This window comes from Opisthorchis viverrini (assembly GCF_000715545.1).
Source record: "Opisthorchis viverrini unplaced genomic scaffold opera_v5_115, whole genome shotgun sequence".
Classification (NCBI taxonomy): domain Eukaryota; kingdom Metazoa; phylum Platyhelminthes; class Trematoda; order Opisthorchiida; family Opisthorchiidae; genus Opisthorchis; species Opisthorchis viverrini.
In genome coordinates, this window is record NW_008751773.1 from 1,418,171 (window position 1) to 1,439,748 (window position 21,578).

Genomic DNA, 21,578 nt, shown 5'->3' on the forward strand with positions numbered 1-21,578 from the left:
TATATAATGACATTCTTCACCCTCACTGAAGCTCCTGAGATATCGCGCAGAAGCAGTAAGTTAGTATCCAGCTACGTTCAGCAGCTAACTTGTTGACAATAATATGTTCGACCGGCTGCATCTCGCTATACTTGCCACACACACTAGGGGTTCCGGTCACATGACCTTTTGGATTCCAATTGTCCACTTTATATGAGGACCACTACCAATATTGTGGTGTCCTGTGACGAAGATTTCCGGTACCTAACCGCATCTCCCTGTAGTAACAACCGCAAAGTTTCCAATCCGTATTTTAAAAGCTATCTGGTCGTCCGTAATTCCGACACCTGATTGTTCCTGTCCAGTTGTTATACGTAAAATGACCATTTTTTATCGAACAAGGTGATGTGCCTCACTTTCGCAGATCCCGTTGCTTAGATATGCTATTCGGCTGAGGTGCGCGTGCTGATTTTTCTCAGTATTAAGGTTCCTAGGTGATTTTGCACTTGGACCTCGAACCTGACACCACTGTGGATGAATCATTATCGCGCTCTTTCCTCTAGGAATGACTCCCAATAGAATTTGACAGACTTATTACATGGGTTTCATTCGTTAAGAAAGGGACACTATACATAATGATTGGCGCTCAGTACTTAAGTTTGCCTTGAGAACAGGCATAAGTCAAATACTGCGGTACCTTGATAAGGAGCTGTGTTGCAGCCCAAGGAGTTACTACTTATTTCGGTTGCGGTTGCTATCAAGGCTGTCAAATTATCCCATAGACATTCACGTTATTCGATTTGTGTGCCCCCTCCAGGCTATCCAAACAAACAGTAAATGTGGGGCTAAGGATCTTGCAGCGCTCGAACGGGAGGCAGCGGAATTACAGGAGACGGTAAACAAGTCGCAACGAACCCTTACACTAACCGAAGAACAAATCAAACTCGGTCATGCGGAAAACGACAGGGTAAGCGAATGGACGAACACTCATCACTTTATTTGAACTGCAATCACATTTATGTAATCCCGTGGACGTACTATGAAGTTCTTTCACTCACACTCCTCAGATATTGTTCAGAACTATTGTCATTTTTTGGTTGGCTGTCCGTCTGTTCGCGGAGCCTGGCACTCAACTTGCGAACGTCACCAGACAAGGAGATATTATCAGTGCGCGGTCGGGTGGGTACTTCCTCTTTGCCAACATGCGCTTCTGTTTCACTTGAAGTGTATGTGTTACCCGTTGACGTCGCTGGCTAATTGAGAGGCAGCTTTGTGACCCACCTTCCTTTTGTTTGATTGGTTATCCGGATACCATCTGTTTCTGAGAGTGGTTCTCTTTCCTTGTTCCGGTTGGCCCACACTCAATTTGCGTTACGTTTCGACCCGATTCTGTTTAGTTTGATTGCTTGTTTGCGCCGTCCTGTTTTCTCTTCCGTAATGACCGCTATTGGTGCGCCCAACCGGTGCGGAGGAAGTACTCTCCCGACTGCACACTGATGCTGTCTCCTGGTTCGGTGACGAAATTCTGCACTCCAATTGACAAGCTCGACGAACAGAACAGTAGTCATCTGACCAACAACCGGTTGAACTCAGTTAACAAATTGCTGCGTTGTCTTGCAGACTTATCCTTAACAAGGCGATCATCCGGCTGTTGTTGTCATCATTGCGAGTTTTCTTTACTCACACTTGTTCTTAGCATATAATCACCATCCACTGTTGTTGCGTGACTTTCGTTGACTATGAAAAGAGACATCGTTTAGTGCATTATACACAAGTCCGCAGTAGGTGATGAGCTAGCCTGTAAAAATTCTAATTTGGGGACTTCTGTCTTGTACGCATTTGTTATCTTACTCATCATCGAAAAGCTTCTGATGGATTCATGGCTGGGTGACGGTGCGCTGTATTGGAAGCGCAGGTTGCTGAGTTGACTGAATTGTTATATCAGGGCGAACTCATCATGTGTGTTTGCATTTGTGTGAACAAGGTGTGTGGATGATTTGAGACTACAAATAACTGATTTTATTTTTGCACTGTTCCCACCCACAGCTTGATCAACAACTTGCACAGGCCGATAAATTGGCTGGTCATCTAGCAGAGATTCACAAGAAACTGAGAACATTTAAATGACTGTATACTCCCCACTGTTCACACCATACTATTTTATTAACTGTTTCGTAATAAATCAGTCTGTACAGTTTTCACGCGTTCTTACCTGTGTTTATCCGTCACAGTTATCAGTCTAGGGCGTGGATCTGAAATCTACTCATAAATGACTCTCGTTTTCAAAAAAGTCTAAACACTGATTTTTATCCGACTTTTTGATAATGAAGCAAGCAAGTTTCCATTTCACTCTGGATCTGCCGACCATACTTGCACAAGTGCATGTTCTTGTGTGAGTTTGAATCAGGGCAAAGCACATCTGTCAGCGTCCTGTGCCTTCAAGGGCCATCAGTCCTTGATTACGCTGTCACTTACGAAGCTGTTTTGTTGACACGATTAACTGCTTACTGCACTTGCCATCAGTAGCAATCTGTTACTTCAGCCTGGCTTCTTTTTTTTATCGCATAAACCATGAATCTTCGAAGCAAAAGCAGAGAGTGGAGTTGCGAAGCTACGACTGCACCTAAATGTTAAGTGATCTAAATGGCTTGTCTCCAGCTTATGATAAGCACGTCTGCAAGTCCGTTAAGTAATTGACTGGTTGCCTAACCAGTTGACCAGTTGAGAAGATACTGGCAACATAGTCCATGCTTATCAGCAGTAAATAAGATAGATGTTCACCCAGTAAGCCTAACGAGAGTTGAAATATGTGCAAAACGATTTCAACTCAATGAAAACTTATTAGCCTACTGGTTGTTGCATAGTCAGTCTCACGAGTGCAAGAAAGTGGGCAAAATTTGATCTGTGTGGTTGAATTAGACCTACATTCGGCAATCAGCCTGGAATGGCAAACGCGTTCTGGAGCGCATTTTGCCCGCAAATATCAAGGAGTAGTTTTTTTACTATTATCACTGGCATATTTGACTCCCTTATGGAAACTAGAGTTCACAATATACATGCCGTAGCTTGGAATTATCAGACACCTCAACGTATTTGTACACTCAAACATAAAAATGCCAGTGAAGTCAGTTCTCAGGCAAACGACTTACCTATATAGTACTTTCAGCAACAGTTAAACTGGCTTTGCTCACAACTTAACTGACCGCCATCGCTCTAGACATCCTTCGATGTCTACTGCTCCTTCAGAAGTAGAGGTAAGACAAGCTCCCGTTTTACTGAAGTGGCACAGAGCACCTGGTTCGGATAAACTCCTACACACTGAAGTAATATTTTCAAGACGCCTAACGTTCTTATTCTCGACTGTTTGGCTTCGACAGAATTCACTATCACGAGGTTAGTCCATCCTAGCTCCATAATCACCAAAAAATCGTGTTCATTGCCCCAAAGGTACAGACTTCTGTGACTTCGTAATTTACTCGAGTACCGTTAATACTGGTCTGGTCTTCAAACAGCATTCGATTGTATCGGCTAAATATTTACCGTCCGCCAGTTCTCAAACTACCATTTTGGGGCTTCTAAGACGTACGTACTGTTCTGTGGAAATGTGAGGTACCCTCCCACTACTCGGCCATGCTCGATGCCCTCACATACCTTGTTACAACCTGTTGCCCGTTACGACCTAACAGGCCTCGTTTGCTAGCGAAGTGTTGCACTAATACTCTATATCCTCCGTTGTCTTAAGTTTTGCCATTGATCAGTGAATTCCCGGGGATGGCGTAGACGACGTGGAGACCCACAATAACGACTGGACGATCTCCGTATCCATAGATACTGACAATGTGAATTGCTCGTCAGGAGAGTGAAGTTATCCGTTATTGACTCAGAATGTGCTCAGCTGTTAGTTAGTAGACAACCCAGCTACGTTTGAGTTCTCGACGACGATATTCCAACAGCAAGCTCATAGATTGGGTTTTAAAAAATTTCTGGACTTTGTGAATGCAGACCTGTTCTGTAGGATGCTCAAACTCTATCCTCCAATAGTCCAGGTCTCCGAAAATTTTCTCAAATTCTTGTGTGAAAGGCATGCCTTTGTTGATTTCCACTCCATGCATTAGGAACTGTGACTTTCGTGTTGTGCGGCTTTACGACTATAAGGTCCCCACCGGTGTGCCGTACTAAGGAGATACGGAAACCGAGTGTCGCTTCTAATTTATAGCTACTTGGTTACGTCAGATCTAGGAAATTCAGCAGCTGTAAAACTTTGTTTCCGGTCACCAACTGACCTGCACCGGTTCTTATGATTGCGCACTTTGTTAACGCGCATTTGATTGAAATCACTATTTATTCTGGCATCGGGCATCAAGAGTGGAATCGCATGGGCTATTTTAACTCTGAGTGAAAGTGAATCCCTCCGATTCTCCCCTCATTATAAGTACGGATTCTTACTCTTCTAGACATGTGCAATATAAGTTGCCAATCCGTAGGACATGAGAAGCGAGTTTCGTGTTATGCGAAGTTTTTGTCGGAACATGGTTACCCTCACCCACGACCGGGTAACGGATATTCATCATTGACACCACTGTTTGTAGGAGGGCTTTTGGAGAACAGCTGATGCACTCTCACCCACAAGTATGTGGACACAAATAGTGCATGTTACTAACGAAATTTTGAGGCAAACGCTTTTGCTAAAACGTGTTGAAAAGAACCAAATGATCGAAAGAATCGGACGCACACTTGAAGTTGACAAACATCAAGATTGCATGCCGTCGCTCTAACTCATGGCGGAATGTGACGTGCACAAGACAACTTCTTCCAGATCAGAATCCTGCTTGCTTTTCTCGCGTCCCGTCTTCATGCGCCTTCGTAAGACGACGTAGAACAAGTGGCTTCGATAGTCTGATTACAACGGAGGTCAAGTTAGTTCTGTGACTGACGCGCTCATTGTGAACCCCTTTTGGAAAATGGATACCACTACGCACTCGCTCCAGTTTACTGGGCCGGTCTATTTTGCCCAGATAGAGGCAAAATGTTGAATAAGTACTAACCACCTCCATCTTTGAACCGAGCGTGTCGGGGGCTTGTCAGCACAGGCAGGTCTCTGATGCTTGAAGGACAACAGATATTCACTTGTTTCCGAAGTACTCAGGGTTCCAACTTCACTATCCAGGGTGGGAAATCCGGCTGAGCAATTGCAGGCGGCCAGTTGAATTGCTGTTGGAAGTGTTTAACCGCACTAGTCAGATGCTCTTTCGTGGAAATAGGTCAGTGGTGGTTACCGGTGATTGTTTCGCCAGCCCGGAGCCTCTTTGGGCCTGCTGCACCAGTCAGCTGGAACACCTTACGCACATTCTCAGAGTTTATCGCCTCCATCAGTTCGGTTTTCTGAACTCACCAAATTTATTGACCCACGCAGAGGTTCCTTTTCAGCTGAAGTCTGTCAGTTCTCATTTATGTCCAGGAGAAATGTGCCCTAACTTCGAGCAATTTGTGTTGCTCGAGACCCGGTGCTTAGATTCTAGTTGGTTGTGCCGCTTCAAAAGCACCGAGCACCTCGCAGGGTTGTTGAACAAAAAAGAGTTGTCCGAAAGGGACCTCAGTAGACTGTTTTGGTAGACTTGTTTCACTCCACTACTCGTCAGCTTTCTATTGGCCAGGCGAAGTATGTGCATCTTCTGCGCTCATGAAACGGTCAGCGGGAATCAGCAACGAACAGGAACCTGATCGGAATTCACATAGGTGTTCCAGAATGAGCCACAGTCAGTAAACGTCCCACATCATCTGTAGCTAATGGTGGTGGGTGATGCAAACTCCGCTAATGAATATACTCTTATTTTTAAGTATGCAACAACAAGTAAGGTGAAAATGTTTCTTTATAGTCGAATTGAGCCGACTGTCGTTCAACTGTCCTGTTAAGAGCATTTTGAAACCGTTTCTCTCGAGTGGAAATCCTGGCTCATTTTTTGTGAAGACTGGCAGTGGATGCATGCATACTCGTGTGCACTCGATAAATTTCATCCAATTGTTGACGTATATTCCAACTGGCAGGGAACGAATCTTACCACGCGACTCCGGTCAGTTTCACACTAGGCTGCCTCCAGAATTTCCCTTGTTTCACAGGCTGTTGTCAACCTTGACAACCTGGATTTCTCTGATGAGGTTTTCGAAAACTGAACATGAGGTATCGATCATTGGCAGCTTTTGTTTCCATCTTCCACAATCCACTGGTGTCACTGAAAATTTCATGAACACATGAATCCTTAATTCTTACAGCAAATCCAGCCAACGTTGATGAACAGGCTGAAGTAGTTACATTTCTGCTGAACTATAGAAGCATGAAACACCAAATCGGTAGGCGTTGCACTTAGTTCTCTGCAAACCGATTTTTAGGAGCAGACCTAAGAGTACGATCAACCGAGGTCAATATGCGACCGTTAAAAGGTGTACTTCCCGGCATTTGGGTGACAAGGATAGCTCTCAATGGCTTCAGTGTATAGCGAAAACGCAGATGAAATACATTCCAGTGTGCTGGGACTATTGAAACAAGTATCTAGAACAAACGGAATGGATCTCCAGCTGAGCAGTGGGACAACATCACTGTACATAAAAAATGAGCCCTCAAATCGGCAACGGCTGCCGGGGTGACAGACTTGTGGAGACCATGCATGTGTTAGGGTTCGCGATTTTGTCAAGGTAGATAACAAGAAACCCGGTCGATTAGCATGTGTAGCTGCAGTGTATGCAACGAAGAGCTTGTAGGAATTAGCTGCAGTGATGTGGAGCGATGTTGTGGAATATGGGTAGCAGGTTTGCGCTGCTTGATTGTTGGTCTGTTTGCCGAACTTGGCAGTTGGGTTGCAAGCGTTTCACCACCAATCGAGGTGAGATTGTCAGTGCACTGACCGCTGAAAAATTAGTTGCTTGTAAATATCGTGCTATTCTGACTGCACTGATCATGCCACCCTATGGCAATTTTCGGACACACTCACTGCAGTAATTGTAACTAGTGACATTTTACTCTAGTGCGAGTTAGTTGCCCTCAGAAACTGCGAGGTGTGCCAATTGTATCATGTCAACCTTCCTCTCCCCCAATCCGTCTGCTTATCTAGTTTTATTTTCAACTTCTTAGAACCTGTGACAGGATGGCCATTTAGGTCTTATTTGGATGTCACCTGAAAAATGATCTTTAAAACGAATCATCAATAAGATAATGTAATGCCGGACAATGTCCACAAAGCAGGAAAAACCACTTATCGGAATGGCTTTCCGTAAGTAAAGACCAAAAATGGTACACATTTCCTACTCTTTTTGGGACAAATACGAAGTTCCTTCATCCAACCTGATTGGGGGCATTTACCTTTGTTCTTACGCTGGAACCACCTGTAATACACTCAAATGAAATACGTAGAACAGACGCAACTAAGGTGAACAGCTTCTGGCTTCACATATCCATCCAACTGTAGAGAGCTCGTGTGCCTTCCCTTTAGTTCGAATGGCTCTTCTTTGAAACGCAACTTGAAATGGACGCACAGTATTGGGTCCTCTGCATGTTGCATTGCTCTATCTCTTAAGTTTAAACGAGTATTTCTTGGTTCCTATATGTGGTAACTTGCCGCTCTACTTTGAAAAGTGCCCAGGTTTAGTCTAAGAATTATTGACCGCCGTAAGTGTGCTTAGTCCTATGGAGACTGTACCTGGTAAATGTTTGGTTAACGGGACGGTTGAATCAAATGCGAGCGGTGTTTTTCGTCTCGTCTATTAGGAAGGTATCGTTTTTTAGATTAAATTTGTACTACTACTACTACCACGATACATCATGATTGGTCTGCTGCGGAGTTTGCTCTTCTCTCGAACAATAGATTTAGCAGCCCATTTTTGTGTTCACAAGTCGTCATTCAGGTCGTGTCAGCTTATAGAAGCCCACATCATGCATGTAAAGTACTGTCCTAAAAGCCTCTGTCCTATCGCGATTGGATTGATTTGAAGCTCACCGGTGCTTAAAATGTTTGTAATGGTGACCAAATCGATTGTGGTTGCATGTTTGCCGAAGTCGTTGACTATACATACGACCAATCTGGTGACGTTTTTTTCATTGGTCGTTGTCCAGCGACGTCAACCTGCGTAGTCTCCCTGGCATGATCTCTTGTATTTTCAAAAGGTGCCCCAAGCACCCACACGCAACGATTTGGTAGATAAGGACTTCGTGCACCTGGAACACTTCTGGTCATCCTTCCATAGGTTTGTCTTGGTACCTTTATCAGTTTACGATAATCACAATCTGCCTATAAGCAGCGCACTTTGTAGACAAATCCATTTATCTATTTTTCTTCGTCCATCACCGTTGCCCGAAATTCTCCAAACACTCCATGAGTGCTATTGTTTCAGAATATTGTACCGCTGCTGAGAATATCGGCGTTCAGATGACGTCATTAATGCAAACCGCTCTGCAGCGGTAATTTAATTTCAGTCGTGCATATGTTTACTGCGTTTGGGTGCTTTCAGCAATCACATGCTGGACCCTGCTAAATAACCAAATATTGAGTGGTAGGATGTCCAATTTTCCCCGAAAATTTTGCCAAAACTTTGGTGTGAACTACATTCGACTGCAATGCTTTTTCTATCTAACTAGAGCCTACTAGCCTGAAAGGTGTGTTTTATGTTTTTTCGCAATGTTGTCAAATGACCGGTTGATGGATATGCTCCCTATCCAGCTGGGCTAAGCTCAGCGCAAATAACTTGACTGCCACAAACGACTGAAGCGCTCGTAGACTTCATTCGTTTGGATCTCCCCAAGCCCTTAATAAGATGCCAGGCTGCTCCTCATTTGCTGAGGTGTAGGATGGGCTGCGTTGTGATGTATCTATGCGGAAGTCCAAAAATACGGAGAGTTTGATTTCTTCTATGGATATTGTTCGCCTTTGTACAGGATATTGGTACGCAACCAATGATGTTCGTTCGCCAACTTGTTGCGACCTATTCACTTGGCTTCAGTCCAACGACATTTGTACAAGTCTAAATATCCACCCCGATCTGTAGGTCCCCGAAAGCGAAATATGCCATGTTTTATTCATTTTGGTTCCACATTTTCGGTTGGTGCAACAACCACGGCCACGTAACCGCTGAAAAACTCTGGTACGACCAGTTTGGGAATACGCTACACACGGTGCTCTGAGATGATGTATCGCCCAGTCGGTGCCAAGCCTAAAACGTCTGAATTTTGTCACCGCTCGAAGAAAGCAACGTATAATCTGGTCATCTGTAAAATGTTTGCAAAGCTTTGGTGTAAAATAACTCCAACCGCCAGGCACTCGTGGATGTACAAACAGTCCTCCCAGAATCAGAGCCGAAAAGGGATAAAAGCGGCCCGGAATCGAAGCTCAGATTCCAGCCTTAACATCAACTGCACACTATTATCTCCCCAGGATCGACTCGCTTCATGCCAAAGTGAGCTGATCATACTTTTTTACAGAAGTCCTCGAATGTCAGGATGGTCATCTGTAAAATGTTTGCAAAGCTTTGGTGTAAAATAACTCCAACCGCCAGGCACTCGTGGATGTACAAACAGTCCTCCCAGAATCAGAGCCGAAAAGGGATAAAAGCGGCCCGGAATCGAAGCTCAGATTCCAGCCTTAACATCAACTGCACACTATTATCTCCCCAGGATCGACTCGCTTCATGCCAAAGTGAGCTGATCATACTTTTTTACAGAAGTCCTCGAAATGTCAGGATTTCATCACAGCGTCAAATTTATCTTCACCGCTATTGGCCGGTCACCAATGTAAAAAAGCATAGTAATCCGCAATGATAGTTGATGTCCTCTCTCGTGACGGTTGCAGTGACCATGCTCACAAGCAGTCAAAATATTAAACACGTTCGGAAGCCCAGGGTATTTAGCTTAGCGAGTAACTGATTTTCGAACGCAGAAGTGGTGCATGTATTACCTCTCCGTGCCAGATGGCAGCGGTCACATACTAAGGACATAGTGCCTCATTATGACACAGACTCGGGACACTGGAACTCGTGCTGCTCCATCAGACGTCAGGCCACACGACGAATACGCCTTTCGGATCTGCATGGAGCCTGTGGCTAATACGCGACCAGGAGAATACCACCATACCAGGTTAGACCAATGACTTAGGAATGCTAGCATTCATACAAGCCTTGAAGTAAGAATCTCATTCTCGAATGGTATTATGGGTTCTCATTGCTATTTTTCGCTTTCCGCGCATTTTACGCGTGTATTTTTACGCATGCATGCGGGTCTTGCCCCTGAACAAATGACAATGGTGTTCAAATATCTAATGTAAACAGGCCTACAGGGGCTGCTGTAAAGCTGAGAGTTAACCCAAATAGTAATACTCTTATCACAGGAACCACACGACCTAAAACGTTTACAGCTTGTGTGAGGTAAAAATTGGTGTTATGAATATTATGCGAACTATGATTTCTGTTGCGTTAGGCCATGTTAGCTAATAATGAATGTCCTCAGTAGTGCCTCTGATATTATTAATTTATAGGGCTGTGGTGTTTAACTAAGAGGTCAGTTTATGAAATGTTGTCCACGAGAGTTGTTTTATTTCAAAATTGACGAGGAAGTCTAAATGGGTTTCGGTGGATACTCAGAAGAAACGGGAGTTCCTTGCTGTTAGTACAGCCTGATGAGAGTGCTTCTGCATATTTCAGTGCGGTCTTGCACTACTTTAAGCCATGATGAAGCTTCATGTGCATATTCAGCAACGCCGTTTATACACCCTTGACAATAGCAAACCAGACCCTGGTAGCCTGGGCGAAGGCATCGATTATGTGCGACACTCAATGAAGGCAGTGAATGAAAAGCGGTGTGGCCCTCTGCTAAGGGACGATTATTTTCTTGACTTCAGCAGCCAACCCAATAACTTCAGAGGACGCGGGTGCTTTTTGGTCAAGCCTATGAGTCTCCAGGTATATGCGCTTATCAGCATTAAGTAAAGCACTATTTGTTTTAACGATGCGCCGTAAAGAGTTTCTAGTAGCAACGAATCGCGGCGATCCAAAAGCGTCGAATTGCAGCTTAGTTTGGTCCACTAGGTTGGAAAAATGGTTCAGGCTGATAGTGCCTCCTCGAACATTTACCAACCCCTTGATTTCTCCTTTTTTGACATAAAAGAGGTTTCAGGTGAGGTTTTTGGTATCGCTTATTCGTTAAGATATTTTGAAATGCGAGCCGCGAATACAGCCAGGGATCCATTGGAAATGTCCCAAGACTAAGGATGGAAAATGGATAACAAAGACACTGAAAGCAACTAACAACCAAATAGAAGAGATGACAGAAATACCAGAGATTGTTCACGAACTTTTTGGAAGTGCTGAATGGATAACTTGGTTGGATTTCTCCTGCAACAAAATAACTTCAATCCCTGCTGTTTGTTGATATTTTAATAGGATGTCATGATCACAGTCTATCAGAAAGCTTACCAGTCTGAAAGTGATATATCTTCACGGCAATCAAATAAAATGTTTCCAGGATGTACAGAGGTTGTGTGACCTGGCCGATCTACGGAAGTTAACTTTGCATGGAAATCCAGTCGAGAGAGAAAAAGTAAGTTTTGCTTTCAAAATCTTGAAACTCAGCCTGTTTCAGTCTCTGATGTGTATTCAGAAGCATTTGGGCCACAATTAACCGATGAGATATTGTCCTCAGCAAATCGAATCAAATAATTCGATATTCATAGAACGGAAGAACCCCAGCGCTATAAAATGGACAGTCTGGTGTTGAAATACGATGCTTTTCAAAGACCAGCTACCGTTGTTGTCAAAAAATATCCGGCACTTAGTCACTTAATACGTCTTCCGGAAGATAACATTCTGAGACTGATAAACCGTTTCTGTTGACGGTGTCCAAAATCATGTACGACCTCTGTTTTGTTCGTTTCGCCGGGCACTGTTTGCAAGCGTTTCATCAACAAATGACGTAATATAGTCAGTGCGCGGTGAACAATGTGAGGATGTTGATGTCCCACATACTGGAACCTAATACGACTCTTCTGTGAATGCGCACCCGAATACTAATTTAGCTCTCGATGGTCATCATAGCTAAAATATGTTATAGTCTGAACGTCCAGAAAAGCGCTTACCCTCTCTACTGTTAGAGGGTAAATGTGTTTGATTTCATAGTGTGAAAACTATCAAATAAAATCACTGGTTTACCTGTTACCTATGCTAGATATCTTCAAAGGAACACGGAAAATGACAACATAAATAAATCATACATATACACTAAACTTTAACTGTGGGATTGCGAAAGATATCTAGGAATACTGGCAAGCGTCGGATCCGAATTAACTTTTACGCCTGGTTTGAGTGAGCTGTGCTGTGATCCCAATTGATGTCGTCTTTTCGGATCATCTAATATCTCCATCTATAGTCCCAGTGATCGCACGTTTACTGTGCATAAATTCGATCGAATTTGGGTCGCTCAGTGGAATAAATCAAAAGGAATGGATAGGAAGAAATCTGTGCACTGTGGCCAAAATTGTCCAGGCCGATGGAAAGTTAGCTAGTAGTCTAACATAGTGATGCCTTGCAGCATAATTTGAAAGACAACATTTTTGGAACTAAACACAAATTATAGACTACGGGACAACACCACGTATCAATCATTTAAACGTCACTAGATCGCTTAATCATAAAGCAAAGACAGTGTACGACTCGCGTAAACCTCTACAAAGGAATAACTTAAATCCGAATCAGGAACACCAAAGGCAGTAAAGCATCGGTGTTGACACTGATGTCCAAAAGGAATGGATAGGAAGAAATCTGTGTACTGTGGCCAAAATTGTCCAGGCCGATGGAAAGTTAGCTAGTAGTCTAACATAGTGATGCCTTGCAGCATAATTTGAAAGACAACATTTTTGGAACTAAACACAAATTATAGACTACGGGACAACACCACGTATCAATCATTTAAACGTCACTAGATCGCTTAATCATAAAGCAAAGACAGTGTACGACTCGCGTAAACCTCTACAAAGGAATAACTTAAATCCGAATCAGGAACACCAAAGGCAGTAAAGCATCGGTGTTGAACACTGATGTCAAGTTGTCGATAATGATGATGACGTTACAGATGTACGGATTTGACAACGCAAACCAGAGGACCAATTGACACCGCTTAATCCATAATCAAACAAGATAGAAGTAGCATCCAGTATTACTTGGGCACTTGGTCCGCATCAAGTTGCAGCCTGAAGAACCTGCAAAACGAGTAATGGATTTAGTTTGATCCAACACTAGAGCCGTTGGTTGCATGTCACATCAAAAACCATTGCACAAATATAAAAACTCGTTTATTTAATAACATTTAATACATTTAATACATTTGTGTGACGTTATGTACAATGATACTGTGCATCAAGTCTAGGTTTGCATTACAGCACATCGAATCTCGTATTCGCGTGAAATAAAACTGATATGAACAACCTCACATGAATTAAACTTTTCTTTCACACCTTGGCATTTTACGCGCACCCGAAGGCAGCTGACTACGACCTGCCCCCGAGAGGTACAAGGTCGTGTTGTATAACATGTCCCACTAAGCTTTTTGTGGACCCCTAGGGTACTTCACGCAAGCATTCACTGGTCGATGAATGCAGCATAAAATGATAAGGTTTGCGTGGAATAAATAAATATACAACTTCCTTACCCGATTAACTTAGATACCTTCTTTCAAGAGCCCCTACATTGGAAACGTGTATCTTTGCGATTTTCATTCAAATCTGTCCATTTTGGTGAATAAAGTAGTACCATAATGCGCAGAAGTAGCGACACCATCGAGAACCCATCATCTAGATAAAGCATCCTCACTTCACCAAGAGCGCAAGCGTTACAACAGATTTTCAGCTTTGGGTCACTTTTAAAAATGTTTACTCAATAAAATCAATATTATTGTCTCACAGTGTCATTGCAGAAGAAATTCTGATCGGTATTCATGCACTATCGTAGTGAATGATATCTTGCTTACCCACACGAATTCAACATTCTTCTTGATCCACCCAACACAATTCACCACTGAGAAATCCATGGTACACATGTAATTAATGCCTTACTGAATCCGGAACTCCCACAGGACGACAGGGCGCTTCTTAATTCTAGTTCTATGCGTGTGTACGATACACCCAGTCTTGGTAAAATCACTGCATCATCATCATCATTATCAGCTGTAATAACCGCGTACTGGTCGTACACTGGTTGTAGCTGCCACAGTTTCGTTCACCGATGATTGGGGGGTAAGTAGCTGCGCATTGCACGCGCGAGCTGGTAAATTGGTGCAAAAATCCAGCACTTTCGAGAGGGTGGGGGGGGGGGGGTGGAAAAGAAGCTATGCATTAAAGGCAATAGCTTGGATGCACGAGCGCCACTGAGAGCGCGACTGGTCCATGTCTGACATTGTCTCTAACCATTGATATGGCCCGTCTCGGGGTCGTCATCCGGGAAGACGGCAATGACCAGCGCAGCTGAGTTTGCTGGTAATGGCTTTTACACTTCACTGCTAAGCCATTATTCGATCGCCTGTGACTATTTTCCACCCTTCACATGGTTGGGCGAAAAAAGCCCTTTGCGGAGGTCGGTCAACTGGCATAGGCAGAACGTGGCCAAGCCAGTGCAACCTACACAGTGTGATCAGTCCATCTATCGAGGGTGAGTTATTTCTCCCGAATACATTCAACGAACTTCAGCATTGCTGATCCGGTGTTCCCACCAGATTCGGGCAATGTTCTGATGGTCAAAACACTGAAAGTCTTTTGATGTCTTAGGCGCGCAGCGGCCAGATTTCTGATCCGTATAGTAGTATGGGGCGCGCCGCAACATTGTAAACTCGACCCTTGACGGATAAGCTAATGTCACGCCTACGCCACAGGTGTCGTATGTTCACAAAAGCCGCTCTGGCTTTTCCAATCCGGATGGAAATTTCATCCTTCGCGAGACCACCGGGACTGATACAGTTGCCCAAGTAAATAAATTTGTCGACTAGCTCAATCGGTTCATTCGCAAGCGTGAGGCTAGGGTTCGAGCCCACCCTTCTAATGCGGTGTATATACACAGACTTCATTCTTAAGTTTCAGAATATGTCGTCTGCATACTCCAGAACCACAGGGTTATACACACATATAATTCGATCATGGGAATTTCTCAGATACTCCAGCCTCAGCCTCATTATTTCATGGATGAGGAAGTTGAAGGAATAAACACTGTTTTTCATATGGAAACTTCTGGTTAGCTGAACACATACTGACGCGCTTGAAAGTAGGTTATTATAGGAGCCGACTTATGTCTACAAATTCATGATATATCCCTTTAAGCAAGTTTAGTTAGAGGTGGTGACCGATCTATAGAACCAAATGCATCAATGAAGTAAGGAAACAACACCGTTTTGGGTCGTTTGTACATATGATGATGCACTTACAGTTGAGGGCGTGCAAATATGCAGCCGATGCAGCTTCCATCCTATCTAAATCCGAGTTCCATCTGCAAAACTCATAAGACTGAAAAGTAATGAATCCAAAAGCCTTGTTACAACGGGAGTCAAAATGACGCTCATGTAGTTGCCACACTCACAGTGAGCACCATTTCTGAGAGCACTTAATGAATCCTTGCGGATATACAGAACGGTTTGCTCTCCAAGATAGATGCAAATGAGTAAGACAGGCACTGAAAGGTGTTCCATACTCACAGTCAGAGTTCCTTCCAGTGGCCGACAGTCCGGATGGAAGTTAGCAAGTAAGCTATTGGATTGTTATTCTAGGTAATCTGTCCAGAGATCCAAAGCTTTACTGGATATCAGACAGCCATTCCGGTTCTTGGTAGTTTTTTTGGAAAAAACCTTTAGAGGACCTAGAGAACAAATCAAGCTCAGCAACGTGCAAACATTCTCGATTCTTCCATTTCTTCTATCTGGATCCACAAGGCTTTGTGGAACGCGTGGATTCTCCGCTTTATATGGCTTTGAATGATGCTCCAGTTAGATTGTGGCTGCAACTAGTGTCGTACGGCCTCAAGAAGGGTGGTGGTCCTGCCCAACTTTAGTTCATGGAAGATGCCACCTGGAACTTATCGCAGTCAAAAGTTCCGGCATCAGGTGCAGATCTGCATATTTTTCCTCTTAGTATCTAACCTCTGAACAGCAAAAAGTTGCTACAGGAGATAATTTTGATGAGTTCGTTTGGGTTATGAGTCCCTGAACTACTCATGGCTAAGTAAACTTTGCGTGATCTGAGCAAACCTAAAAAAACAGTTAAACGTGACGACTGACAAGCGGCTGTGTGATGAGCAACGATGGATCCATCGTAAAAGTAAGAGTAAACTTTTTACGCGCTTGCATCTGAGTAAGAACAATAGGGAAAGCTAAGTAAACCGGATTTCGGGATGCGTGGAGCGATTACCGAGAAAAGACTCCTAGAAGTGCTGCTGAGATTAATACGAAGCGAACAGAGCGGGAAAACGTACTTGTGGGACCTGCTTGGAGGGAGATTACAACTAGATGCAGCAGAAAAGAGGGAATGTATGCGAGTGAAAAATGATCGGCATCGACGATAGCCTGATTTCGTCTACCCGTATAGAGTATGCAAATGTGGTGACCGGTTAAAGGCGCCACAAGAAGGCCATTGTGGCACGAAAGTATGATAACTTTGAGTTTCATTGTTGTACGCGGTTTGAAATATCGTCCTGGGACCTCACATTTAGATATTATGGAGATTACCGTGCTCAAACAAAACATTCGGCACAAAATCCTAGGTACAGAGCAGCGGAAGAGAGGCATTATATTACCATAGTAGTACATGTTTAAGAACGAAGTCGCCGCGCGTGTCCCGAGACCCCGCGTCGAGTACTAGAAGGCTGTGCTTACCAAACCCCTAACCACTACCCAACCACACGCCAGAAACTCTGTGGGTGTCACAGTGACACCAACGGTACAGATCAGTGGCTCATGAAAATGCAGAAGTAGCCACACTACCTTAAATTTCTGTCACTTTGCGATGGACTGAGCGGTCAGAATTATCATGCTATCGGCTCCGGACTGGGCTCCCAAAGATAATCCTGACTTGCACCTTAAAAGTCACGTTTTGGATCCAACGATTAGAGTTTGAGTTTCCCAACTACCTCTCCGTTTTGTACTGCTTTGAAGGCAGTGTACTCCAGGCAACATAATTCTTCGCCCTTGGAACCTGAAAACAGTCATTTGCTCATGATGTCCTTTATTCAACGACTTAATGAACAAGATTCCCTGACTCTGAACCCTGATATGTCTCAGTTGGATGTTTGCCATCTGTCTATGTGGTGTGACCACATTCGCACCCGGTACTGTAAACCAAAATGAAACTTTATCGCCGAATATATATGATGCGTATTTCAACGGATATCTCCTGTCAAAATAAGTGATATTACTATTTTGTTTCGTAAACAGAACCAGATTCTGTTCTTGATCTCTTCAGATTAGGCTGCTGACTGCCACTGGTAGATGGCAACAGTGAAATCGACTCGGACTCAGTGAAATCGACTCGTATTATCATAGGAACCAATAGCAACAGAGAGCTTACTCAAGTATTCGTTTTATGCATGCTGACTTCCCAAAACACACAGCCTTAGCAAAGTAATTCATTCCAATCACAGTGGCACCAGATATTTCAGACGTTGATACTTTATTTTCTGGTGAGTTGTTGCGTAACGATTGCACTCAAACACAGAGTTAAACGCTCTGCGTTGGAGTGAATTTCACTAAAAGGCCATCATTTTGCTTTTCAATTGATGATGTCTTTTCAAACTAATTCGATAGATAGATGGTTTTATGGGCGAATTCAGTATTTGTTTCTATAGGCTGTAGCACAAAAGGAGAGGAAGTCAGTCTGCCGAGGCTTGTTACAACTGTTTGGTTAGCGAGAATCCTAGCCTCCATTAGCATGGAGGCAAACAGAATGCCTAACTCAGTTCTGGAGACGCACATTTCAGTGAACGTTTTGCTGTCATTACGCATAGCACAAGCAATAACAAACAGAATTCTCAGTTCTTCTGACTAAATTCCCCCGGATGTACAAACATACACAAAATGTTGCTCGAAGTCCATCAACAACGAGCAGGCATTCTCTATTGGTCCACGTGGCACCTAGATATATGTGTGTGAACACTCACTTCTTAGGGTAGAAACTTGATTCTGATAAGGTCACCGTTCATTCATGGGTATCGATTCCGCAACCTACCTGATGGAGCAACCCACGTTGAGGCAAGTTGGTCCACCAGATTAAACACACATGATCAAAGTTACTGAGTAAGGCTGAAGCAAACGCCCCATTGAAATCTAAGTGCTAATGACAAGCAATTCGTGGAAAAAATGAGAAGTAAGGTAACCTGTGTTCACACTACAAGTTCTTCAACAAGGCCGAAAACACACTAGGTCTCCGAACGATGAACTCTCCTTGCCGATCTCTGAAGAAAAAAACACCAGTGATTGTGATGGCGCACGGCTTAACTCTCAAAAATAAGTAATCAAGAGCTCAAAATGACTTCAAGTACCAGTAGTCATCAACCGGTCAATTAAAAAAGGCTTTACGACATTTACGGGTCGCACCTCATTTAGAAGGCTTCGAGCAACGAGACAGAAAAACGGCGCAGAAAACACCGGTCGCTTAAAATATACGCATATTGTTCGCAGAATCATTGTGTAAGTAGAAGGAGAATACAAACTCCTGATAGGACAATTTAGCGGAGCTTCTTTATCCTAGTTTTAGGAACGCTGGTACCGTTTCTATCGAAGAAAAATGCACATTGGAAACATTTACCCCTCAGTTGCGATAGAGAGCGGGTTGCAACTCCCAGTCTTCAGACATGATGAAATTTCATAGGAGCCCACAAACTTAAGAGAAAGGACCAAGACAAAGTAGAAGCTGCGCAGATACAGCAACTTAATCCTTGCCTTCAAAGTAGTGAACAAAACACCCTTTCTTCGCTGGAATCTCAAAGCTCGACACAATCCTGAGCAATTCGAAAACAATGAGTATGGTGACTTGGTTCCTTACACCATTTCTGATACTTTGAAAAAGCGGAGTGTTTCAGATGGATTACGTAGGATGACTGTGCTGCCAGAAGGCTAGGATCAAACTCAGACGTCAATCTGATGATCAACCACTAAATCCCCATGCAAGTCAATGCAGTCAGCAATGGGAAAACGTGGAGAAATCGAGTGAAGCCGTGCTCATATCTTCCTGTTAGTTGTGCTCTATGGACAGCAGCAATCCAGCATTATCTCTGAGCTGAGGAAGCCAAAGTATACCTTGTGGGACTACCCCTATCTCCAAATCGTCGGATAATAAGCGCTAATTTGCGCCCAACTGATTGCTTGGGTGCTACTCGCCGTCCAAGATGGGGACCGCGTGATCCTCACTGTGCCTGGTTGGAGACACTACAAAATATGGCTACCAACCGATGTCAGTGACGTTCTTTTTGTCAGTTTCTACCCAGATCGCCTGAGTAAATGTCTGGAGTTATAGGCACCTCGGAATGATTGTGGTAAGCTAGCACTCTGTCCCTTCCCCGTCCACCTTTGTTCTTTTCTTTACAGTAAGGCTTTCAAATAAATCATGGTTGTACGGCAGTGAAGCATAGGTGCTGAACACTGATGTCATGCTGCCGATGATGATGATGATGACTGTAAGTCGTTCACAACAGATAAAGTAGCTAAATACCACAGATGACATGCAAAAGAAGTCTCAGGAGCTGTGCTTCTTGCAGTTATTTTCACCCAGCTATAAAAAGAAGATGCATCCTACAGGTGGTTGGTGATGTTGATAGATATAACGGAATCCCATAGTCAACAACGCCTCAAGAGGCAGCGTTCATGAATCAATATTCCCGTGAAATAAGCCGTAAAAAATGGAATCCAGTTGTTCTTGGATAGGGAAAATAGCCGAAAAACCGAACAGTTATTGTCATTAGTAGCCACAAATCAAAATCAATGACTACTTTGAGACGGACTAACAGTAATATATAATACTAAGGCAAAATACGCATGCCTAAAACGTCAATATAACGACACACTGATACCGACCAAAAGATAATTATTTATGGACTGCATATATTCAAGGATGCATGAGGATCAGGCTTAGTCATATTTATTTACGTTCGTGTTTTGTCCACTTTTACAGAATTACTTCCGTATCGTCATCGCAATACTTCCCAATCTGATATCGTTGGACTTCACGGGTATCTCGAAGGCCGACCACGAAGCAAGTAGACCATTCGAACGTTCAGGATCGAGAGGAAGGAAGAGGAGAAACCAGTGATGTGGATAAAAACTGCGTCCTTGTAATTTCCTTGTGTGCATCATTGCTCAAATTATTTTCGCTGCATCACATAATTCAAAAAAAACATGTTTCTCAATTACCAAAGGCCCGTGTTATCCTTACAGTTTATGCTCAACCAGAACCGGATGGCATTTTCGCGTAACAACAGCATCGAAATTAGTTGCAACGCATAATTACAGGGAACAATCGTGACATTTTCGATGGTAAACATCAGTGCTTCACTGCGGTTTATTGTGATTTTCGATCACTCAAAAAAGGTGTTTACTGGAAAAGAGAGGATGCACAACCGAGGAGCCTCCATAAAAGTGATAGACAGCAAACTGGCTAGATATCCGAAAGGGCCCATGAAACAAAAACTCCAATAAAGAAATGGTAGAGTGCGAATGGTGAAAACAGTGTAGCTTGAATGAACAAAGTTTACGCGAGTTCTTGGGAAGCTAAAGGATGTAGTGGAACAAAATCAGGTTCCAAGCCTAACAGAAATATCAAGGACTTGAACGGTCATTTGGGATAGGAAACCACGATTGCCATCTGTTTGTCACCGTGCTTTCCGGAGCCCATAGCCAGCCACCTACACGGAAGGAAAAATGCATTTTTCACGTACGCATAACCCAATAGCTTCCTGAGGGCGTACAACAGCCTAGCACCAATGTTTGAGCACGACCACTGGACTTGAATGTCCATCTTGCCAAAAGGCTGAGTTCCGGAGACAGCTCAGTCCTTGTGCCTTCTGTGGACCACAGGGTAGGGTAGCAAGGATCTCAAAGCTGAATGATCTCATTCGAATAGATGGGACGAGGAAAACGAATCACTCAACGTTCGCAAGGATACGCCGCGGTAGCGCGAGATACTACTCACTCGCGAACAAAAGACTACTCGGAGTCATCGTCATCATAAGCCGTAAGAACCGCTTGGTATCACGCTTTCCTACTACTGAATTTCATATGCAGGTAGCGTCTCTCAAAGTTATTGCAGTCCTGGAAAACTGCGTTAAGGTATGGAAAGAAGCCCCATTGGTGTTGTTGGAATAAGTCGAACTAGTAGGAATTGACACGACAGCCTTCTCCCACCCAAATGATACAGGAAAGTAAGATCTAATATAAAATAACATAAAATTACCCCATTATTAAAATTAATTACCAGGTTTTCATGAAAAAAGCTCACGCTGTTACGACAATCGTAGTCGTAGTGGGCCGAAGAACAGTAGCTGAATAATCAGCTACTTACAAGCCAAATCTGGAATTTACGCCCTCCAAAGTACGGATGGTTAAC

General features: G+C 43.5%; 2 protein-coding genes across 2 annotated transcripts in view; both read left to right on the top strand.

The window, feature by feature from the left end:
• The window catches only part of T265_13910 (hypothetical protein), a gene marked incomplete at both ends in the record, with an annotated part of 10,078 nt that extends 7,913 nt beyond the window's left edge, over positions 1–2,165 (top strand). Inside the window, 2 exons of the mRNA XM_009171078.1 lie at positions 797–946; positions 2,026–2,165. Coding sequence (XP_009169342.1) covers positions 797–946; positions 2,026–2,106 — 231 coding nt within the window. The remainder of the gene's footprint in view (positions 1–796; positions 947–2,025) is intronic.
• Positions 2,166–11,052: 8,887 nt separating this feature from the next.
• Positions 11,053–20,378, top strand: T265_05930 (hypothetical protein; the record flags this gene model as incomplete). The annotated part of the gene is made up of 4 exons (XM_009171065.1): positions 11,053–11,131; positions 11,163–11,377; positions 11,414–11,554; positions 20,148–20,378. 4 exons carry the CDS (start codon positions 11,053–11,055, stop codon positions 20,283–20,285), a joined length of 573 nt encoding a protein of 190 aa, XP_009169329.1.
• Positions 20,379–21,578: the final 1,200 nt, after the last annotated feature.